The sequence below is a fragment of the Moschus berezovskii genome, chromosome 26, assembly GCF_049115385.1.
Source record: "Moschus berezovskii isolate FMDL1 chromosome 26, NW_MosBer_1.0, whole genome shotgun sequence".
Taxonomy (NCBI): Eukaryota; Metazoa; Chordata; class Mammalia; order Artiodactyla; family Moschidae; genus Moschus; species Moschus berezovskii.
Window position 1 is genome coordinate 10983858 of NC_142485.1, and position 21055 is coordinate 11004912.

Below are 21055 nucleotides of genomic sequence, written 5' to 3' on the forward strand. Positions count from 1 at the left end.
ATACTGGAGTGGGTAGCCTATCCCTTCTCCAGTGGATCTTCCCAACCCAGGAATTGAACTGGGGTCTCCTGCATTGCAGGCAGATTCTTCACCAACTGAGCTATCAGGGAAGCCCTAGTATCAAAAAAACCAACCTGATTTAAAAATAAGGAGGAGACTTGAATACACATTTTTCTAAAGACATGACAATAGGTACATGAATAGATGGCAACATCACTAAACATTAGGGAAATGCAAATTAAAACCATGACTGAGAGATCATCTCACATGTGTCAGAATTACTACCATCAGAAAGACCATAAATAACAAATGCTGGTGAGCACATGGAGAAAGGAACCACTGTACACTATGTTTTCCACTACAGAAAACAGTATGGAGACTCCTCAGAAAAACAAAATTAAACTACCGTATGATCCAGCAATTCCATTCCTGAATATATATCCAAAGAAAACAACAGTAATTTAAAATTACACATACACCCCAACGTTCATAGAAGCATTATTTATAATTGCCAAGACACAGAAGCAACGTGAAGTGTCTGTCAACAGGTGAACGGATAAAGAAGATATGGTATGCGTGTGCATATACACACACACATATACATATATGTATACATGTATACACACACTATACGTGTATGCACACATATGTATATAATATATATATTATTGAGGCAGAAAAAAAAGAATGAAATTTTGCCATTTAAACTACATGAATGGAACCAGAGAGTATTATGTTTAGTGAAGTAAGTCAAAGACAAACACTCTATGTTATCACTTATATGTGGAATATAAATTTAAAAATGCATGAATACGACAAAACAGAAATAGACCCTCAGATATAAAGGCCAAACTAGTGGCTATCAACGGGAAGAGGGAAGAGGGTGATATGGGGGAATCAGAATCACCCACTGTACAGATTGTAACATTAACAGTTTTCCCTCCATCGTGATTGCATTGTGAGGCAGTACCCTATAGGACACTTTATGGTCTACTCCCATATTAATCTTCAATAAGACACTTATCAAATGTCCAGAGGTTAAGCACAGACTTGAAAATACTGTACATATTTAGTCTGGAACCAAAAGCTCATTCTAGACTTCCTTTTTTTCCTATCAGCAATAATTTTAGGGGAATAGTCTTAACATTTGTCCAAAACTCTTCAACCTATTAAATCTAGACAGCACATTCTTGTATGCATTTTAACTTTATTTCATTATTGCCGATATTTTGCATGGCACCCAATCATATTTGAGATATATAGCATTTATTACAAAGGGATTAACAGAAACAATAAATTTATCAATTTTCCAATTATTAGACTTACTTCCTCAGTGCCACAGTCACAGACTTCATTTCTCTCCACTCTGCCATTGCCACAGATTGATCCCGGCCTTCTCTGCATTTGTGGCTTATTCTGAAGACACTGGGCCCCCATGTTTGAAATGAAACTTTCAAAGTCACTCAAACTGCAATCGCTAAAAGTCTTCACACCACTGGATTGCCTAAACGTGGATCCATATAATGTCATTGGCATTATTCTTCTGAAAACACAATTCTATATCATACAAAGCAATTACAAAATGTTAAATTCAAGAGGTAATGATAAATGTTCATAACAAATGCTTAGAGGCCAGTCATTCCTCAGGAGGACATGTGATTTCATTCACTGAACACATATTCTTTTAAAACAAAATCAAGTTCAACAGGAAAAACTAAACAACCCAATTAGAAAATGGGCAAAGGATTTGGATACACATTTCTGCAAAGAAGACACATATAAATGAACAACAGGTATATGAAAAGGTCATCAACATCACTAATCATCAAGGAAGTGCAAATCAAAAGAAAAAACAATGAGCTATCACCTCATACCTGTTAGGATAGCTATGAGTCTTTTTTTAATTTATTTCTTTAACTGGAGGAAAATTTCTTTACAACGTTGTGTTGGTTTCTCCCTTACAACAACACGAACCAGCTATAATTATATGCATGTGCCCTCCCTCTTGATTCTTTTAAAAATATATGAACATTGTTGGCAAGCACATGGAGAAACTGGAAACTTAGTACATTGTTCACGGAAATGTAAATCCAGTCTCTGCTGAAGACAGTAAAGAGGTTCCTCAAAAAATTAAAAATAGAATACCATATGATCCACCAATCCTACTTCTAGGTATATATCCAAAACTATTGAAATTAGAATATCTAAGTGATATCTGTACTCCTATATTTATTGCAGCAATATTCACAATAGTAAAGATATGGCAGCAACCTCAATGTCACTGAAAGATGAATGGATAAGCAAAATGTGGTACATACTTGCAATGGAATATTATTCAACCTTTAAATAGAGAAGCAAGTTCTGCCATATGCAACAACAGTACAAAATCTCAAGGACATTATGCTAAGTGAAATAAGCTAGTCACAGAGTATGAAATACTTCATGATTTCATTTATATGAGGAATTTACAAGATTCGCATCCCGCAGATGCAGAGTTGCCAAAAGGCTAGGAGAAGGGGGAAATGGGGAGCTGCAAAACGGGTATGAAGTTTCAGTTATACAAGATGGATAAATTTTAGTGATCTGCTGTTCAACATAGTACCCATATCTAAGTAATAACTTAAAAATTGGTTAAGAGAATTCCTGTTGAGTAGTTCCACTATATATATAAATATATACATATATATATATATGAAGAATACACTAGGGTTTCCCTGGTGGTCCAGTGGTTAAGAATTTGCCTGCCAGTGCAGGAGACATGGGTCCAATCACTGGTCCAGGAAGATCACACATGCCTTGGGGCAACTAAGCCCTGCACCACAGCTTCTGAGTCTGCATTTGGGAGCGCTTGAGACACAACTGCTGAGGCTACGAGCAGCAACTCAGTTCAGTTCAGTCGCTCAGTCGTGTCCGACTCTCCATGACCCCATGAATCACAGCACGCCAGGCCTCCCTGTCCATCATCAACTCCCAGAGTTCACTCAAACCCATGTCCACAGAGTCGGTGATGCCATCCAGCCATCTCATTCTCTGTCGTCCCCTTCTCCTCCCGACCCCAACCTTTCCTAGCATCAGAGTCTTTTCCAGTGAGTCAACTTGTCGCACGAGGCAACTACTGAAAACCAAATACCCAAGAGCCCATGCTCCACAACAAGAGAAGCCACCACAATGCGAAGCCCATGCACCACAACTAGAGAGTAGCCTCCATTCTCCACAGCTAGAGAAAGCCCACACACAGCAGCCAAGACCAAGGGCAGCCAAAAATAAATAAATAAATACTTTAAAAAAAAAAAAGAACCAAGTAATTTTGGAGAATGACAAGATGGCTTTCAAATGACCAAATGACTTCCAAAGACTCTAAGCTAACCTCCACCCATGCACACATCTAATCTACAACTTAAAGAGCAACTACTGATGAGAAAGATTAGAAGAGTAGCAGAAAAGATCTTTTACCACTAAAGATATGAAGAAGGAACCATAAGTAGATGAGTGGGAGGGGTGGAGACATGGTAAAGTCAAGACTCATACTCCTGGACGGGTGACCCACCAGTGAGTTCAGTTCTAGCCTCCTCAAGAGCAGCCTCCCCCAACCAGTCAGCTCTGCCCTCACCACCAGCCTCCCCAACAAGGACATACCACTAACCTTGGTATCTCTTGAACTCTGACCCCACCAACCAGTGGGCAAACACCAACCTCAGTACCACCAGAGCCCCATAGCCTGCCATGTCAGGACCCAGATGACCCACCAGCAGGCAAGCAACAGCCCCAAGACTCTCTGAGCTCAAGACCTACACTACACATAAGCAGATTAATAGTATTTTTGAGACACCTTGGGCCCCTTATTCGGCCAACCTGGGATTCAGCCCTGCTCACTAGCAGCCTGTCAACAGCTTTGGGACACACTGGACTGTGCAGTAAACCATTTCACGAACTGGTCCCACTCACCGGCAGACAGATACCAGGTCCATGCAGGACCCCTGGCCCCACAGCCACCCATCTCAATCCCAGTTCCAGCAACCACTGAGCAATGGGGTTCCTCAGCCAGCCTCCTGTGACACAGCTCCACCCACCAGTGGCTGGTGGCATCTGAACAAGGCAGAGATCAGCAACCAATTGAAGAGGGGCCAACCCAGCCAAGTCTACTGGACAACCACAGTAGTTAGCCCATGGCAACAGAAGGATACTCATAGCCCTCTCAGGGGGAACCGCTAGAGCATATAGCACTGGGGACCAGACAGGAATGTGCTGCTGGGAGTCCTTACTCCCTTCACTTCTGAACCCATCTGTTGTACAGACTATGTTAAAAGTTACCTACTTTTAAAAGGCACATATAAACTAAGTCATCAAAATAACATATTAGGAAGATCACTGAAATAAAGAATGAAGTTTGTACAAATACATTTTAATGTTCTTTTGCTGCTGCTGCTGCTGCTGCTGCTGCTGAGTCACTTCAGTCGTGTCCGACTCTGTTTGACCCCATAGACGGAAGCCCACCAGGCTCCCCCGTCCCTGGGATTCTCCAGGCAAGAACTACTTGGTTTAAATTAATTCCAATATATCAACTGTCTTCTATATGAGGTCAACATGAAGTAGAGAAAATAACAAAGATTTGAGTTAGATAAACTTGTTGACTAGTACCAATCTTGTGACTAAATGAGATTTTAAGCAAAGTGAATAAACTCTCTAATTCTCAGTTTTCTTATCTCCAAATAGGAGTAATATCCATCCACTTCACAGGCTTGTTATGAGGATTAAATGTTAATAAGTAAAGTGCCTAATTAAACTCTCTGGCTTATAGTAAGTGACCAATAAATAACTGATGAGATTACTGACATCAGCTACAGTTGTCCACTTATAACCTGTGTATCTGATGTAGAGTCATTTAGGCTCTGTGTACTCAAGGGCATTTAAAAAAAAAAACACATGGAGGATGGTGGACAGTGGCCAGGACACTAGCATGAGGCAGCCGGAGCCAAGTAACCTGGCAGTTCCTTTTGCTACGGACCTGTTGCCGTGCACGGTGGTGGCCGGAGGCTTTGCAGGTGAGAAAATGGCATTTGTGAAGAGTGGATGGTTGTTGTGACACAGTATCATTTTGAAGCACTGGAAGAATTGGTTTGACCTGTGGTCAGATGGTCACCTGATCTATTATGATGACCAAACTCGGCAGAGTGTAGAAGACAAGGTCCACATGCCAGTGGACTGCATCAACATCTGCATGGGACATGAATGTCGGGATATTCAGCCACCAGATGGGAAGCCAAAAGACTGTATGCTGCAGATTGTTTGCCAAGATGGGAAAACCAATAACAGTCTTTGTGCAGAAAGCACAGATGACTGTTCGGCCTGGAAGTTTACACTCCAGGATTCCAGGACAAACACAGCTTATGTTGGCTCAGAAGTCATGTATGATGAGACAGCTGTGGTTTCCTCCCCACCTTCTTACACAGACTATGCTGCACCAACCCCTGAGCAGGCATACGGCTATGGTCCATACAGTGGTACATACCCACCAGGAACTCAAGTTGTCTATGCGACAAATGGACAGGATTATGCTGTACCCTATCAGTACCCATATGCAGGACGTTATGGACAGCAGCCTGCCAACCAAGTCATCATTCACGAGTGGTATGGAAACAATAAGTGACCTGGTGTTGGGCATGCTGGCTGGAGCAGCCACAGGCATGGCTTCAGGGTCTCTGTTCTGGGTCTTCTAGAGTCCTTGGAACCTAGATGTGTATAGCTTCTGATACCCTGTGTGCAATAATATAATTTGCAGGGCATTTCTGTTTGTTATAAATGTTTTTAATAATAGGTTTAATCGTTTTGAAAGCAGTGACAAAATACTTATAAGTACATAGAAGTACTGCAGAGAAAGATTTGGACTGCTGTTTAGCTAAAATGTGGACTATATGGGACCACTGGCTCATTCGAGGAGTTTCCTTATAAAACTCTCTCAATACTTTATTTGAACACACCTGTTTTGAAAGGCCATTCTTTTCAGAGTTAGGCCTTAGTTCTTAAGGGATAATTTATTTTAGTGTTTTGCTGGTAATATGGTGATGTAGGAGTGAGTGAATGACTGTGGCAAGAAAAACTGCAGCTTTTTTGGTTTAATGTCAGACTTTGAAACCTCAGACCAGAACTGGCTGCATGGTACTTCAGGAGTTCTAGGGAGTTCAGGACTTTCACACGTTGGAGAGGGAAATGGCAACCCACTCCAGTGTTCTTGCCTGGAGAATCCCAGGGATGGGGTACCCTGGTGGGCTTCTGTCTATGGGGTCACACAGAGTCGGACACGACTGAAGTGACGCAGCAGCAGCAGGAGCAGCAGCAGGGGCTCCAGCAAAGCAGACTGCTCAGGACGATGGGCAGGATGGCAGTTCCCCCCTTGAAAATGATTCTTTTTCATTTTATTATTTGTTTGTTTTTGGTTGCGATACTTGGAAAGCATCCCAAATAAGGAGTAGACTTGAGTGTCAACATTTTAGGGCTTTATCATTTAAAACTTGAAGAAGGCACAACAACTCCAAAAAAGTGTGTGGAGGTAGATTTATTTTATTCAGAGGCACTATGTTTTTAGTGTTTGCTTTGAGCATTCTTTATTGCCACTTCGGCCTACTTATGGCTTATTTTTCTACTTGTTGAGAAAGTAATATGAAGAGAATGGTGAGGAAAGTGAAATGAGAGCCACAGTTGCAGTGTTCCTGTTTTAGGGGGTTGGGCTGCACTGCGGATGTGTTTTATGTCCTTCTGAAGGCTGTTGATGAGCCCATCTCCTGTCCTGTGTAGGACTGGGCACTGTTGCTGTCCCGGAGCTGTGCTGCACGGTGGGGGAAACTCAGGTTACAGATGGGAATTTCAGCCTAGAGACATGAATGACCTGCTCAAGATACCTCTCTACCTGACTAGGACACCAGCCTTGGTTTTATTTCTGACTTTAGTGAAACATTTAATTTTGAGCCCCAACTTATATGTGAAGCTCTGGAAAACTAAGGGCCCTGCATTTCTGTTATTTCTTATTTCTTTATCTATATAAATTTTAAAACTTCAGTTATTCCAGTTTTCTGTCCTGCATGTTTTTAAAAAGGTACATTTACAAAGGCACAATGAAGGTCTCTGCCCCTATACTCCATGTGGCCGTGTTTCCATAAAATACACTCCTGGTAGCACAAATTCTGTTTATATTTTATGTGGCCAGTTAAAGACACAGTTTTTGGTTTCACTTATTAGTCCACTCCACCTCTGAGGCAGACTTAAATAGATCTATCTCTGTATGGAAACTAGATGCCAAATGACATCTGGTGACCACAGGTCTGTTTCCCAGCCACTTCCACTGTACCTGTTGACACTGGAGAGTCTGCTTCCAGCTGAAAAGAAGTATACTTGGCTGTCATCTCTTTTGATGTGTCATGTGGTGGTAAGTTGCCAGATGTTATGTATGACAACACTGCTTTTGATGGTTAAAAATGTTACTTATTTTACATCATATGTAATAAGAATAGCTTTGTTCAGATGGCAATCATTATTCAAGCTGCATCCTTTACAAATAAAATACTAAACTCAGTTTTTAATGTTGCACTAGAGTGTTAATTTTGAACTAGGAATTGCTGGAACCACAGATACTGAGTTATGTCACTGAAATGCCCTTGAAGCAGATGGCCTCCCTGTGTTCCCCTGGCTGCCCCCTGACAGACTCGGGGGAGCTGTGGACTGAAGTCCTGACATGCATGTGATCCCCAATCTCCAGTCCCTGTCCCTAGCTGGGCAAGCCACGCTGGGCAACTGTAGTTGAGTCTGGAAGTTCACTGTCCCTAGTGACTTGATCCTGAGAGGAAATGCATGCTCAGCACAAAGATGGGCTGAGATGCTTCATTTCCCTGGCCCCAATTCTCAGAGAGGCCAATCTTTCGGTCACCTCACTTCAGTTCAGTTCAGTTCAGTCGCTCAGTCATGTCCAACTCTTTGCGACCCCAAGAACCACAGCACGCCAGGCCTCCCTGTCCATCACCAACACCCGGAGTTCACTCAAACTCATGTCCATCGAGTCGGTGATGCCATCCAGCCATCTCATTCTCTGCCGTCCCTGTCTCCTCCTACCCCCAATCCTTCCTAGCATCAGACTCTTTTCCAGTGAGTCAACTCGTTGCATGAGGTGGCCAAAGTACCAGAGTTTCAGCTTTAGCATAAGTCCTTCCAATGAACACCCAAGATTGATCTCTTTTAGAATGGACTGGTTGGATTTCCTTGCAGTCCAAGGGACTCTCAAGAGTCTTCTCCAGCGCCTCACTTAGGCAGTCCTAAATCAAGAAGTTACGTGAGTTGGAAGGAAACTGTTCACTTTGACTAAAGTAAAATGTTTCGACAGCATTTGACTTCCATGTGCACTTTTAACTAACTGGCCACTGTTATTGCACACTTGCCAGTCTGCTTGTTTCTTAGTTCTGTTCATTTAATTTCTTGAGTTAACTTCAAGGTTAGATTTAAAGAGAAGGGAGAGGTTAGCGACTGTGTTTCAGATCAACATTCATGAAATGGGCCAGACCGGGATGCAAGATCTGCATCATGGGAGAAGTTCCTGCCATTGATACAAAATGACCCACGTTTGTTTTCTACATTAATTGTGATTCTGTGCAATCTTTTTCTCCTTCCCAAGTTTATAGACACTGGCATGTAATGCAGTTTCCTTTTTTCCCCTAGGGTTGATCTTTTGTTTTTTCTTCCAATTGCTTGCCTGTCTCTAGTATTCTGTGGTGTCTTCAGAACCAGTTTTTCTCTGTATATGTAAATTGTATGTTTATAAGTGAAAATGTTAATACATTAAATGACTGTTAACCTTAAAGCATAAAAAAATTAAAAAACACATGGAAAAAGACAACTGGAAATAATAATATTTGCTTTCAGTTCAGTTCAGTTCAGTCGCTCAGTCATGTCTGACTCTCCGCGACCCCATGAATCACAGCACGCCAGGCCTCCCTGTCCATCACCAACTCCCGGAGTTCACTCAAACTCATGTCCACAGAGTCGGTGATACCATCCAGCCATCTCATTCTCTGTCGTCCCCTTCTCCTCCCGCCCCCAACCTTTCCCAGCATCAGAGTCTTTTCCAGTGAGTCAACTCGTCGCATGAGGTGGCCAAAGTATTGCAGTTTCAGCTTTAGCATCAGTCCCTCCAATGAACATCCAGGATTGATCTCCTTTAGAATGGACTGGTTGGATCTCCTTGCAGTATAAGGGATTCTCAAGAGTCTTCTCCAACACCACAGTTCAAAAGCATCGATTCTTCGGCGATCAGCCTTCTTCACAGTCCAACTCTCACATCCATACATGACCACGGGAAAAACCATTGCCTTGACTAGACGGACCTTGGTTGGCAAAGTAATGTCTCTGCTTTTTAATATACTATCAAGGTTGGTCATAACTTTCCTTCCAAGGAGCAAGCGTCTTTTAATTTCATGGCTGGAATCAGCATCTGCAGTGATTTTGGAGCCTAAAAAAACAAAGTCTGACACTGTTTCCACTGTTTTTCCATCTATTTCCCATGAAGTGATGGGACCAGATGCCATGATCTTTGTTTTCTGAATGTTGAGCTTCAAGCCAACCTTTTCACTCTCCTCTTTCACTTTCATCAAGAGGCCTTTGAGTTCCTCTTCACTTTCTGCCATAAGGGTAGTGTCATCTGCATATCTGAGGTTATGGATATTTCTCCCAGCAATCTTGATTCCAGCTTGTGCTTCTTCCAGCCCAGTGTTCCTCATGATGTACTCTGCATATAAGTTAAATAAGCAAGGTGACAATATACAACCTTGACGTACACCTTTTCCTATTTGGAACCAGTCTGTTGTTCCATGTCCAGTTCTGACTGTTGCTTCCTGACCTGCATACAGGGTTCTCAAGAGGCAGGTCAGGTGGTCTGGGATTCCCATCTCTTTCAGAATGTTCCACAGTTTATTGTGATCCACACAGTCAAAGGCTTTGGCATAGTCAGTGAAGCAGAAATAGATGTTTTTCTGAAACTCTCTTGCTTTCTCCATGATCCAGTGGATGTTGGCAATTTGATCTCTGGTGCCTCTGCCTTTTCTAAAACCTGCTTGAACATCTGGGAGTTCACGGTTTACATACTGCTGAAGCCTGGCTTGGAGAATTTTGAGCATGACTTTACTAGCGTGTGAGATGAGTGCAATTGTGCGGTAGTTTGAGCATTCTTTGGCATTGCCTTTCTTTGGGATTGGAATGAAGACTGACCTCTTCCAGTCCTATGGCCACTGCTGAGTTTTCCAAATCTGCTGGCATATTGAGTGCAGCACTTTCACAGCATCATCTTTCAAGATTTGAAATAGCTCCACTGGAATTCCATCACCTCCACTAGCTTTGTTCGTAGTGATGCTTTCTAAGGCCCACTTGACTTCACATTCCAAGATGTCTGGCTCTAGGTCAGTGATCACATTATCGTGACTATCTTGGTCGTGAAGATCTTTCTTTGAAAATTACATAAAATAATATATGAGAAGTACTATGTAAATGCAAAAGATACATCTATATACATTTATAGATAGACCTTATATATTCATTTATATACCATACATATAGATGCAAATAAAATTGTTAAATTTCATAAAAATTAAGATAACACTTGCCCTACACACATCAAAAAAGTTTCTTTAAGAAAATGAAGAATATGTACGAAAACATTTGATATATCATAAAGCAGTATACAAACCCAAAGGTTTATTAACACAGATTCTAAAGGCAGAATGACTGGGTTCAAAACTCTAGACTGCCACAACCAACTATCTGACCACAGATAGTTATCCTTTTTATAATTCAGTTTCTCATCTGTAAAGGTGAGAGTATTAGGACCTGCCCTAAGGAGATGCTGTGAAAACCAAATGACACAACATATGTAAAGTGTTTGAAATAGCCTCTAACACACAGCAAGTACAATGTAAATATTTGTTATTTTTATTATCATTAATACCAGACTCTGGGTGAGCTACACAAAGCACCTTGTCATAAGCATACTTGAAAATAGTTGGCCAAATGGACAACGGGCCCAAGATGGCAATGCTCATATTGCTTATACAGCTATATAAATCTTATATTTGATTCAATAAACAGTAGTATAATTTATACATTGAAATTTAATAAAATTAAATATTTCATACATATAAATATTGTTTTTACATATAACACATGTAGAACTAGTTTATGTAATGTAATATGTCTATATATAAAAATATGTATGTGTTTGAGCTATTTTTAGAATGTAAGAACTAACCTTAGGTGGTGCTTAGAACTATAAAAAGACTATGTTTTTGAAAAGTAATGGCTTGTTTTCACCTTTGACTTTTGATTGTTCTTCAGTTATGAATAGGTTATACTTAGCATAGGCCCTTCATACAAATGAAAAACTTTAGAATACTGATGACACCTGCTATAGCCCTTGTATGATATACCATGGGAGGAACATTGGCAAATTTATAAATCAGTGTAACTAATCCATTACATACTTGTGAAATTTTACAATTTCCCATTTTATTTTCTCATTTCATTCTTATATCACCCTGGAAAACAAGACAATAGGCAGAATCATTTCCATTTTATTTATATTTTTTTTAGAATCATTTCCATTTTAAAGATGAGAAAAATAAATCTCAGCAAGGTCTAGTCATTTACCAAAGTCACACAAATGCTATGTCATTTAGATTGAAGTTTTCCCAGAATATTAATATACTCTAAAAGCAAAGGTCACTTGTTTTGAGCGACAGCATATTTTTAAAGATCCTTATTAAGTGATTTCATAAAATACACAGTCTATGGGAAATTCCTTTGGTAATATATCTTGCAGACTGGATTTGTTATTTTGTTCTTAATACTAACCTTCCACTAAACTACACTTAGGCTTAAAATTTCATGTTTAAATTTTGTGGTACTTGGTCCATTTATATAGTTAATTTGCACTATAAGCAAATACTAAAAATTTTCACTTGAATTATTTAAACAAATTATTGATAAATTCAACAAATAAATAAAATTTATTTTTGGAAAAACTTACAGGGCTTTTGTACTCATTATGCAGATGGCTCCTGAACATCGACATTTCTCTGGGTCATCATATGATATTCCCAGACTGATTCCCAGCATCTGGGTGACAATAATTGAAACTGCCTCCAAAGTTACCTCCTTGGGATACTACATCAACAACAAAGAAAATTCAAATAAAAGACAATTCACTGAAGGGTGGTAAAAATAGTATTTTTCTAATTAAAATCATTTTATTGTTTTATCAAATACTTAAGAATATGGAAATACAGTTCCTTAGACATCTAAGAACCTGAAGCTCTTCTTATGAAATTTTATTGAGATACATGCGTATGAACCTATGTCTAGTTTTGCCATGATTTAACAATTGAATGCCTAAGATAATCCTTAAATAACTGTCATAACCACATAAATGTGCTATTTTTACATCAGATTTTTGGCTATATGGACCATGATCTTTCATTTGCCTAATTTCTTAGACCAGCTATCATGTTCATTCACGATAGTCCATATGATACTCCACCTCCCAGCTCACAAAGTGGACACACAACCAAATTACTCAGTTGTAATCATGAACTCCTTATTGTGAAGTTCAGACTTAAATTGAAGAAAGTAGGGAAAACCATTAGACCATTCAGATATGACCTCAATCAAATCCCTTATGATTATACAGTGGAAGTGAGAAATAGATTTAAGGGACTAGATCTGATTGATAGAGTGCCTGATGAACTCTGGACGGAGGTTCGTGACATTGTACAGGAGACAGGGACCAAGACCATCCCCATGGAAAAGAAATGCAAAAGAGCGAAATGGCTGTCTGAGGAGGCCTTACAAATAGCTGTAAAAAGAAGAGAGGCAAAAAGCAAAGGAGAAAAGGAAAGATATAAGTATCTGAATGCAGAGTTCCAAAGCATAGCAAGGAGAGATAAGAAAGCCTTCCTCAGTGATCAATGCAAAGAAATAGAGGAAAACAACAGAATAGGAAAAACAAGAGACCTCTTCAAGAAAATTAGAGATTCCAAGGGAACATTTCATGCAAAGATGGGCGCGATAAAGGACAGAAATGGTATGGACCTAACAGAAGCAGAAGATATTAAGAAGAGGTGGCAGGAATACACAGAAGAACTGTACAAAAAAGATCTTCACGACCAAGATAGTCACGATAATGTGATCACCGACCTAGAGCCAGACATCTTGGAATGTGAAGTCAAGTGGGCCTTAGAAAGCATCACTACGAACAAAGCTAGTGGAGGTGATGGAATTCCAGTGGAGCTATTTCAAGTCTTGAAAGATGATGCTGTGAAAGTGCTGCACTCAATATGCCAGCAGATTTGGAAAACTCAGCAGTGGCCACAGGACTGGAAGAGGTCAGTCTTCATTCCAATCCCAAAGAAAGGCAATGCCAAAGAATGCTCAAACTACCGCACAATTGCACTCATCTCACACGCTAGTAAAGTCATGCTCAAAATTCTCCAAGCCAGGCTTCAGCAGTATGTAAACCGTGAACTCCCAGATGTTCAAGCAGGTTTTAGAAAAGGCAGAGGCACCAGAGATCAAATTGCCAACATCCACTGGATCATGGAGAAAGCAAGAGAGTTTCAGAAAAACATCTATTTCTGCTTCATTGACTATGCCAAAGCCTTTGACTGTGTGGATCACAATAAACTGTGGAACATTCTGAAAGAGATGGGAATCCCAGACCACCTGACCTGCCTCTTGAGAACCCTGTATGCAGGTCAGGAAGCAACAGTCAGAACTGGACATGGAACAACAGACTGGTTCCAAATAGGAAAAGGTGTACGTCAAGGCTGTATATTGTCACCTTGCTTATTTAACTTATATGCAGAGTACATCATGAGGAACGCTGGGCTGGAAGAAGCACAAGCTGGAATCAAGATTGCCGGGAGAAATATCAATAACCTCAGATATGCAGATGACACCACCCTTATGGCAGAAAGTGAAGAGGAACTCAAAGGCCTCTTGATGAAAGTGAAAGAGGAGAGTGAAAAGGTTGGCTTGAAGCTCAACATTCAGAAAACAAAGATCATGGCATCTGGTCCCATCACTTCATGGGAAATAGATGGAAAAACAGTGGAAACAATGTCAGACTTTGTTTTTTTAGGCTCCAAAATCACTGCAGATGCTGATTGCAGCCATGAAATTAAAAGACGCTTGCTCCTTGGAAGGAAAGTTATGACCAACCTTGATAGTATATTAAAAAGCAGAGACATTACTTTGCCAACCAAGGTCCGTCTAGTCAAGGCAATGGTTTTTCCCGTGGTCATGTATGGATGTGAGAGTTGGACTGTGAAGAAAGCTGATCGCCGAAGAATCGATGCTTTTGAACTGTGGTGTTGGAGAAGACTCTTGAGAGTCCCTTATTCTGCAAGGAGATCCAACCAGTCCATTCTAAAGGAGATCAATCCTGGATGTTCATTGGAGGGACTGATGCTAAAGCTGAAACTGCAATACTTTGGCCACCTCATGCGACGAGTTGACTCACTGGAAAAGACTCTGATGCTGGGAAAGGCTGGGGGCGGGAGGAGAAGGGGACGACGGAAAATGAGATGGCTGGATCACCGACTCTGTGGACATGAGTTTGAGTGAACTCCGGGAGTTGGTGATGGACAGGGAGGCCTGGCGTGCTGTGATTCATGGGGTCGCGGAGAGTCGGACACGACTGAGCGACTGAACTGAACTGAACTGAACTGAAGTATGCTATGTGCTTCCAGCCAATATTCTCAAAGATACAGTAACCAGTATCAGGAGAAACCATAGAAAATAGATCCTCAAGAAAGCTTTCTTATGATTAGGCTGTCACAAATATAACAAATGCACAAATCTCTTCCCTGACAAGGAGAAATGGGACAGTGGTAATTCACAATATGCAATGACATCATAATTTCTCAAATCATTGCCAAATGTGGCATAAGATAAGGTGCAGGTAGAGGCCAAGATGTGAGGCTCATCAAGGCACTTCACTCTTACAAAAACAAACTATAATAAATATTGTGGGGTCAACTGGCTTCTCATGGAAGTGCTAGAGGAAGCACATTATGAAACAGAAAGGAAAAACTATAAATGAGCAACTGAGAATGTAACTAGGCAGTCAGAAAGCCTCCACAGCAGCACAGTAGTGACTCGTCATCTCCTCTCGTTATTGGTTTGAGGACCAAGCTCAGGGCCTAGTTATAAGTACTGTAGGGTTACAGTACCAATTTAATTATCAAGCTTCCCAGATTTGATGCAGGAGTCAGAATCTGAAACTTGAAATGGGAACTAGAGTGACATGGGCAAATATCACTGGACTTCTCTTGCCAGTAGAGTAAGCATCCCTATACACAATGAAAAAGTCCCTACATTTAAAAAATGACACTTTCAATGACAATACCTGGAACTTTTGTCTCATTACCCCTGCTTATCTCCAGGTCCCTAATCAGAATTAAATTACAACAGCAGTGATATTAACAAGATGACAACATGGGTCTTTCCAAACTCTACTCCCTGTCCAAGAACAACTGCAACTATTCATGGACAAGACACCACTGAGAAAATCCCAGAACATGGAAGAGAGGCTGAAGTACCACCGGCACCAGAGATCAAGACAGATCTCACCAGAAGCTGAGCAGGAGCAGCTACACATGAGTGCATTACCCCTCCCCAACACTGGTGCAGCACAACACGGAGAGGTCTTCCCAGGCTATGGTCCCTCAAGTGGGAAAAGAGTACAGGGTGGACATCTAGATCCCCCAGTACTGTGGGTCACTTCTGGGAGCTCTACACTGGTCTTGCCCCATGAGAATCGCAAAGGATGAATGGGATTTGAGCACTGTAAATCTGATCATGACAGAGAAGGCGGGGTAGGGGTGAGGGGTGCAACAATCAATGCTTAGACCGTGGCAAGCCAACTTCCCATCCATAGCAACTGTAGGTCCCAACTAGTAGATCTGCAGAGTCAGGACAGTGGAAGTGTACGACCAGGGAAGTCAATGAGGTGCAGATCTGCCTGATTTGAGTCCTCAGATGAAAAGCCTTGCTAGCCCTGGACCCTCTACCCAGTCAGCATAGCTGTGTATAGCCTTGCCTAATGACTGGTATAGCCCCTGGCTACCCATAACCAGAAGCCTAGTTAGAATACCTGGTAGTTGCACAGTGCAGCAACACTTGAACAGAGAGTATGGCAGGCAGAGTTGATTGTTCACAGAGCAAAGCCAGTGGCACTGTTTGGCCAGGAAACTTGCAGTAACAGATAGCTTGGGTTGAGCCCACAAAGAGCTAAGCTGATTCTCCAATTCCACCTAGGCAAGGAAACAAATTCATAGCCCTGCCATTGCTAAATATAGCCTTCAGAAAGCCCAACCAATGAATCTAGCCAGAGCACACAAGAAGCTGTGCCATCTATCCAACAAACCTGCTTATAGTGGCACTTAAACAGAGAGTACAGCTCATGGTTTTCCCCATCTTTAGAGCAAAACCCAGCGGTCCCATGTGGCCAAGGAATTAAGAGTACAGTCTGCCTAATGTGGGTCCACAGCTAATGAGGCATGCAACCCATGTGGCCTATTCTGCTGCCTTGTCAGGGCAGGGAAGCTAATTCATTCCTCAGCTACTACTGAGTAAAGTTATTTTTCCTTACCTTTTAGGAAGGCTGATCAGTGAATCTAGATAACCACAGAGTACATCCTACTGCCGCTTTTGGGCAGGGAACCATGCCAGCAGTCCTATCTGACAGTTAATACCCCTCATCCTTGACTTCAGAGCTTGGACAGTGGTTCTCACCCCAAAATAGAACCTGTCTGCCCAAGGACATGTCCAAAAACCTAAACTGAGCTGGCTAGAGAAGAACTGTCTGCCAAAGTAAGCCTGTAAAGTCTGGAAGGGGAGACCAATTACTCAAATGCACAGATACCAAAGTAAGGAATGAAGAAAGTAAGAAAAATCAGGTGAATGTAACACAATAAAATTAAACTAAAACTGCTGAAAATAAATGACCCAAAAGGAAAGGAGATCTGTCAGAGAAATACTTCAGAATAAACTTCTTAAAGAATTGTAGTGAACTACAAAAGCAAAAAGATAACTAAATAAAATTAGAAAACGGTGAATGAAGAAAATAAGGTCAACGAAGAAATAAAAATCAATTTAAAAAAGATCCTAGAGTTTCAACAGTAGACTTGAACAAGCAGACTAAAGAATCAGTGATCTAGAATGCAAGCATACTTAAAAATTATTCAGTCAGAGGAGCAAAACCTTAAAAAGAATGAAAAAGAAGAAAGCCTACACGACTATGGGACAAACACACACACACATACAGACTAATATCCATATCTTCAGTTCAGTTCAGTCACTCAGTCATGTCCAACTCTTTGCGACCCCATGAAACACAGCATGCCAGGCCTCCCTGTCCATCAGAGAAAAGGAAGGGACAGAAAGTACATTTAAAGCAAAATGGCTGAAAACTTTCCAAAACTGGGAAAGAAATGGACTTCCAAGTGCATAACACACAAAGGATCCTGAATAAGTTGAACCCAAATAGGGCTACATGAGGACACATTACAATTAAATTGTTAAAATAAAGAAAAAGAAAGAATTTTGGAAGAAAAAGAAGAAATCAGGTTATATACAAGGGAACTCTCATAAGACTATCAGCATATTTCTCAACAGAAATATTTCAGGTGAGGAGAGAATGAGATTATATATTCAAAATATCAAAAGAAAAAACTGTAAACTAAGAATTCTATGCCCGGCAAAGCTGTGCTTCGTAAATGAAGAAGAGATCATGATTCGAAAACAAATAAAAGCTAAAGGAGTTCATCATCACTAGAGATGCCTTACAAGAAATACTGAAGGGAATGAAGTTGAAGTAAAATAATGCTAATTAACATCATTAAAACATGAGAAAATTAGCATAAATGTCACTGTTAATAGCAAGTGTATAGTCAGAATTAGATACTGTGATAGCATAATGGTGGTGCATAATTCACTCTAGTGTAAAAGTGGAAAAACAAATACACTAAAATAATTATAGCAAAATACATTATAGGATATATAATATTAAAAATATATAAAAGCACATGCTGCTAAGTCACTTCAGTCGTGTCCGACTCTGTGTGACCCCATAGATGGAAGCCCACCAGGCTCCCCCGTCCCTGGGATTCTCCAAGCAAGAACACTGGAGTGGGTTGCCATTTCCTTCTCCAATGTGTGAAAGTGAAAAGTGAAAGTGAAGTCACTCAGTCATGTCTGACTCGTAGCGACCCCATGGACTGCAGCCCACCAGGCTTCTCCATCCATGGGATTTTCTAGGCAAGAGTACTGGAGTGGCTTGCTATTGCCTTCTCTGATAAAAGCACATAAACTACAATTAATAACTAAAAAAGAGTAAGAACCTGAAGAAGAAGAGAAATAAAACTATAAAGTTTAAAACTGCTACTGAGTGGAAGGAGATCAAGATGACAGAACAGAGGCAGCTGGGACTCACCTCCTCCCACAAATACTTCAGAAATACACCGACATGCAGAACACATCTCACAGAAAATCTACTGAAAGCAGGCATAAGATCACATGCAACTAAATCTGCAAGAAGGATTCCTAGACGGTGGAGAAGGGTGAAGGAACAGGGACAAGAGGAACTGGAAGGGGACCTCTGCCCCAGGCAGAAAGGCTCCTTCACTCTAGAGATCTCCTTTACCACCTGGGAGGTCTGGTGGGACAGAGAGGGAGCTTCAGAGACTCAAGGGGAGAATGTGGGAGGTGGCTTATGCCCCAGCAGGGCACAGAGAGACCAGCACAGACTGCCTTTGCATGTCAGCAAGCTTCCCACATGCCTACTGGAGTGTGAAATGGCCAAGTTCTGAATCTCAAAGCTTCAGTGGACAGTCTGGGGAAAGGACTCAGTTTGGCTATACAGAGATAGCCTGAAGGACCTGGAGTATGGTCTGGGTCATGACTGGGAGTGTGCACAGAATGATGTGGGAGTTCTCCAGAAGAGTCCCATTGTCAACACACAAAACAAGGGTCACAGGTGCACCATAGCAGCTTTCTTGTCAGCATGCTCACAACAAAGCATGGTTTCCACCACCAAGGTTTTTGCAAACTTCCAGGGTACCCAAACATGGAGGTGGGGGAGCTGAAATTTAAGCTGATTATCCATGCTCCCAAATCAGGCACAGGAGTATAACTTTGGAAGGATCCAGACCAGTGAGTTTTGGGACCAAAACAATGCATTCAAGCCTGAGGGACATCTGAGCTAATTATTGGTACTCCCATGACAGAGATGATTCCAGGTGCCACAATCAGCAAACTTTGTGGGCACACGCAGCAAGTGGTGGGCAACATCACACAATCACACATCTTGGTGGACAGCACCTGGGGAGGAGTTCACAGCAGCTCCTGTTCCAGAAGGAGTGCTCCAGTCCCTCCTACCTCACATGACAGTTTAGAAAAGGATCTGGAAACTTCCATTCCAACAACTGAAGAGCAGATTCTGTCCCCAACAGGGCTGTGACAACCACAGAACAAAGAAAAGGCTCTGCCCAACATCCAGTGCAGGCTCCAGTTAGCACACCACAAGCACACCCCCTATCAAGCGGACAAGGGCCAGCATACCCTGAGAAAGACATGTCAAGCATTCATATCAAAACAGTCCTTGAACCAAAACTATTGGACTTACACAATCTTACACACAGGGTCAGTTCAGTTCAGTTCAGTTGTTCAGTCATTTCCGACTCTTTGTGACCCCATGAACCGCAGCACACCATGCCTCCCTGTCCATCACCAACTCCCGGAGTTGACTCAAACCCATGTCCATTGAGTCAGTGATGTCATCTAACCATCTCATCTTCCGTCGTCCCCTTCTTCTCCTGCCTTCAATCTTTCCCAACATCAGGGTCTTTTAAAATGGGTCAGCTCTTAGCATCAGGTGGCCAAAATACTGGAGTTTCAGCTTCAACATTAGTCCTTTTAATGAACACCCAGGACTGATTTCCTTTACGATTGCTTGGTTGGATCTCCTTGTAGTCTAATGGACTCTCAAGAGTCTTCTCCAACACCACAGTTCAAAAGCATCAATTCTTCTGAGCTCAGCTTTCAGTTCCACACAAAAACAGACCTTCAGACCAGAGTAGATAACTGTTTCTCTTAAAATTCATAGAGTCAGAGAACTATAAGGAAAAGACAGAAGAACTACTCCCAATTAAAAAAAGAGAAATCCCCTGAAAAAAACAATATAACAGACCTCCCAAATCTACCAGAACCCAAGTTCAAAGAGCAGTTAATAAAAATGCTGGAGGAATTAAGAAAGACTGTCAATAGAAACACACATTACTGAACCAAGGAACTAGAAACTATAAAAAGGAACCAAACAAAATTGCCAAGATAAAAGCAAGCTAGGGGAATAGCTCAGGAAAGAATGAAGAGATGGACCCAAAGCAAAAACAACTCCCAGTTATGGATGTGACTGGTGATGGAAGTCAAGTCCAATGCTCTAAAAAACAGTATTGCATAGGAACCTGGAATGTTAGGTCCATAAATCAAGGTAAATTGGAAGTGGTCAAACAGGAGATGCCTAGAGTGGGCATCAACATTTTAGGAATCAGTGAATTAAAATGGACCAGAAAGGGCTAATTAATTCAGATGACCATTACATCTACTACTGTGAGAAAGAATCCTTCAGAAGAAATAGAGCAGCCGTCATAGTCAACAAAAAGTCCGAAATGCAGTATTTGTGTGCAATCTCAAAAACAACAGAATGATCTCTGTTCATTTCCAAGGCAAACCATTCAATATCACAGTAATCCAAGTCTATGCCCCAACCACTAATGTTGAAGAAGCTAAAATTGAACGGTTCTATGAAGACCGACAACACCAAAAAGAAGATGCCCTTTTTGTCACAGGGGACTGGAATGTAAAAGTAGGAAGTAAAGAGGTACCTGGAGTAATAGGCAAGTTTGGCTTTGGAGTACAAAATGAAGCAGGGCAAAGGCTAACAGCGTTTTGTCAAGAGAATACACTGGTC

General features: G+C 41.3%; 1 protein-coding gene and 1 pseudogene across 1 annotated transcript in view; one reads left to right on the forward strand and one right to left on the reverse strand.

Annotated features, from left to right (window-relative positions):
- ADAM32 (ADAM metallopeptidase domain 32) overlaps window positions 1-21055 on the reverse strand; it is a 158086-nt gene that overhangs the window by 69791 nt on the left and 67240 nt on the right. The window contains exons 11-12 of the mRNA XM_055416290.2: window positions 12056-12192; window positions 1327-1504 (exon numbers count right to left, since the gene is read on the reverse strand). Coding sequence (XP_055272265.2) covers window positions 1327-1504; window positions 12056-12192 — 315 coding nt within the window. The remainder of the gene's footprint in view (window positions 1-1326; window positions 1505-12055; window positions 12193-21055) is intronic.
- Window positions 5051-5717, forward strand: LOC129549415 (pleckstrin homology domain-containing family B member 2 pseudogene; annotated as a pseudogene).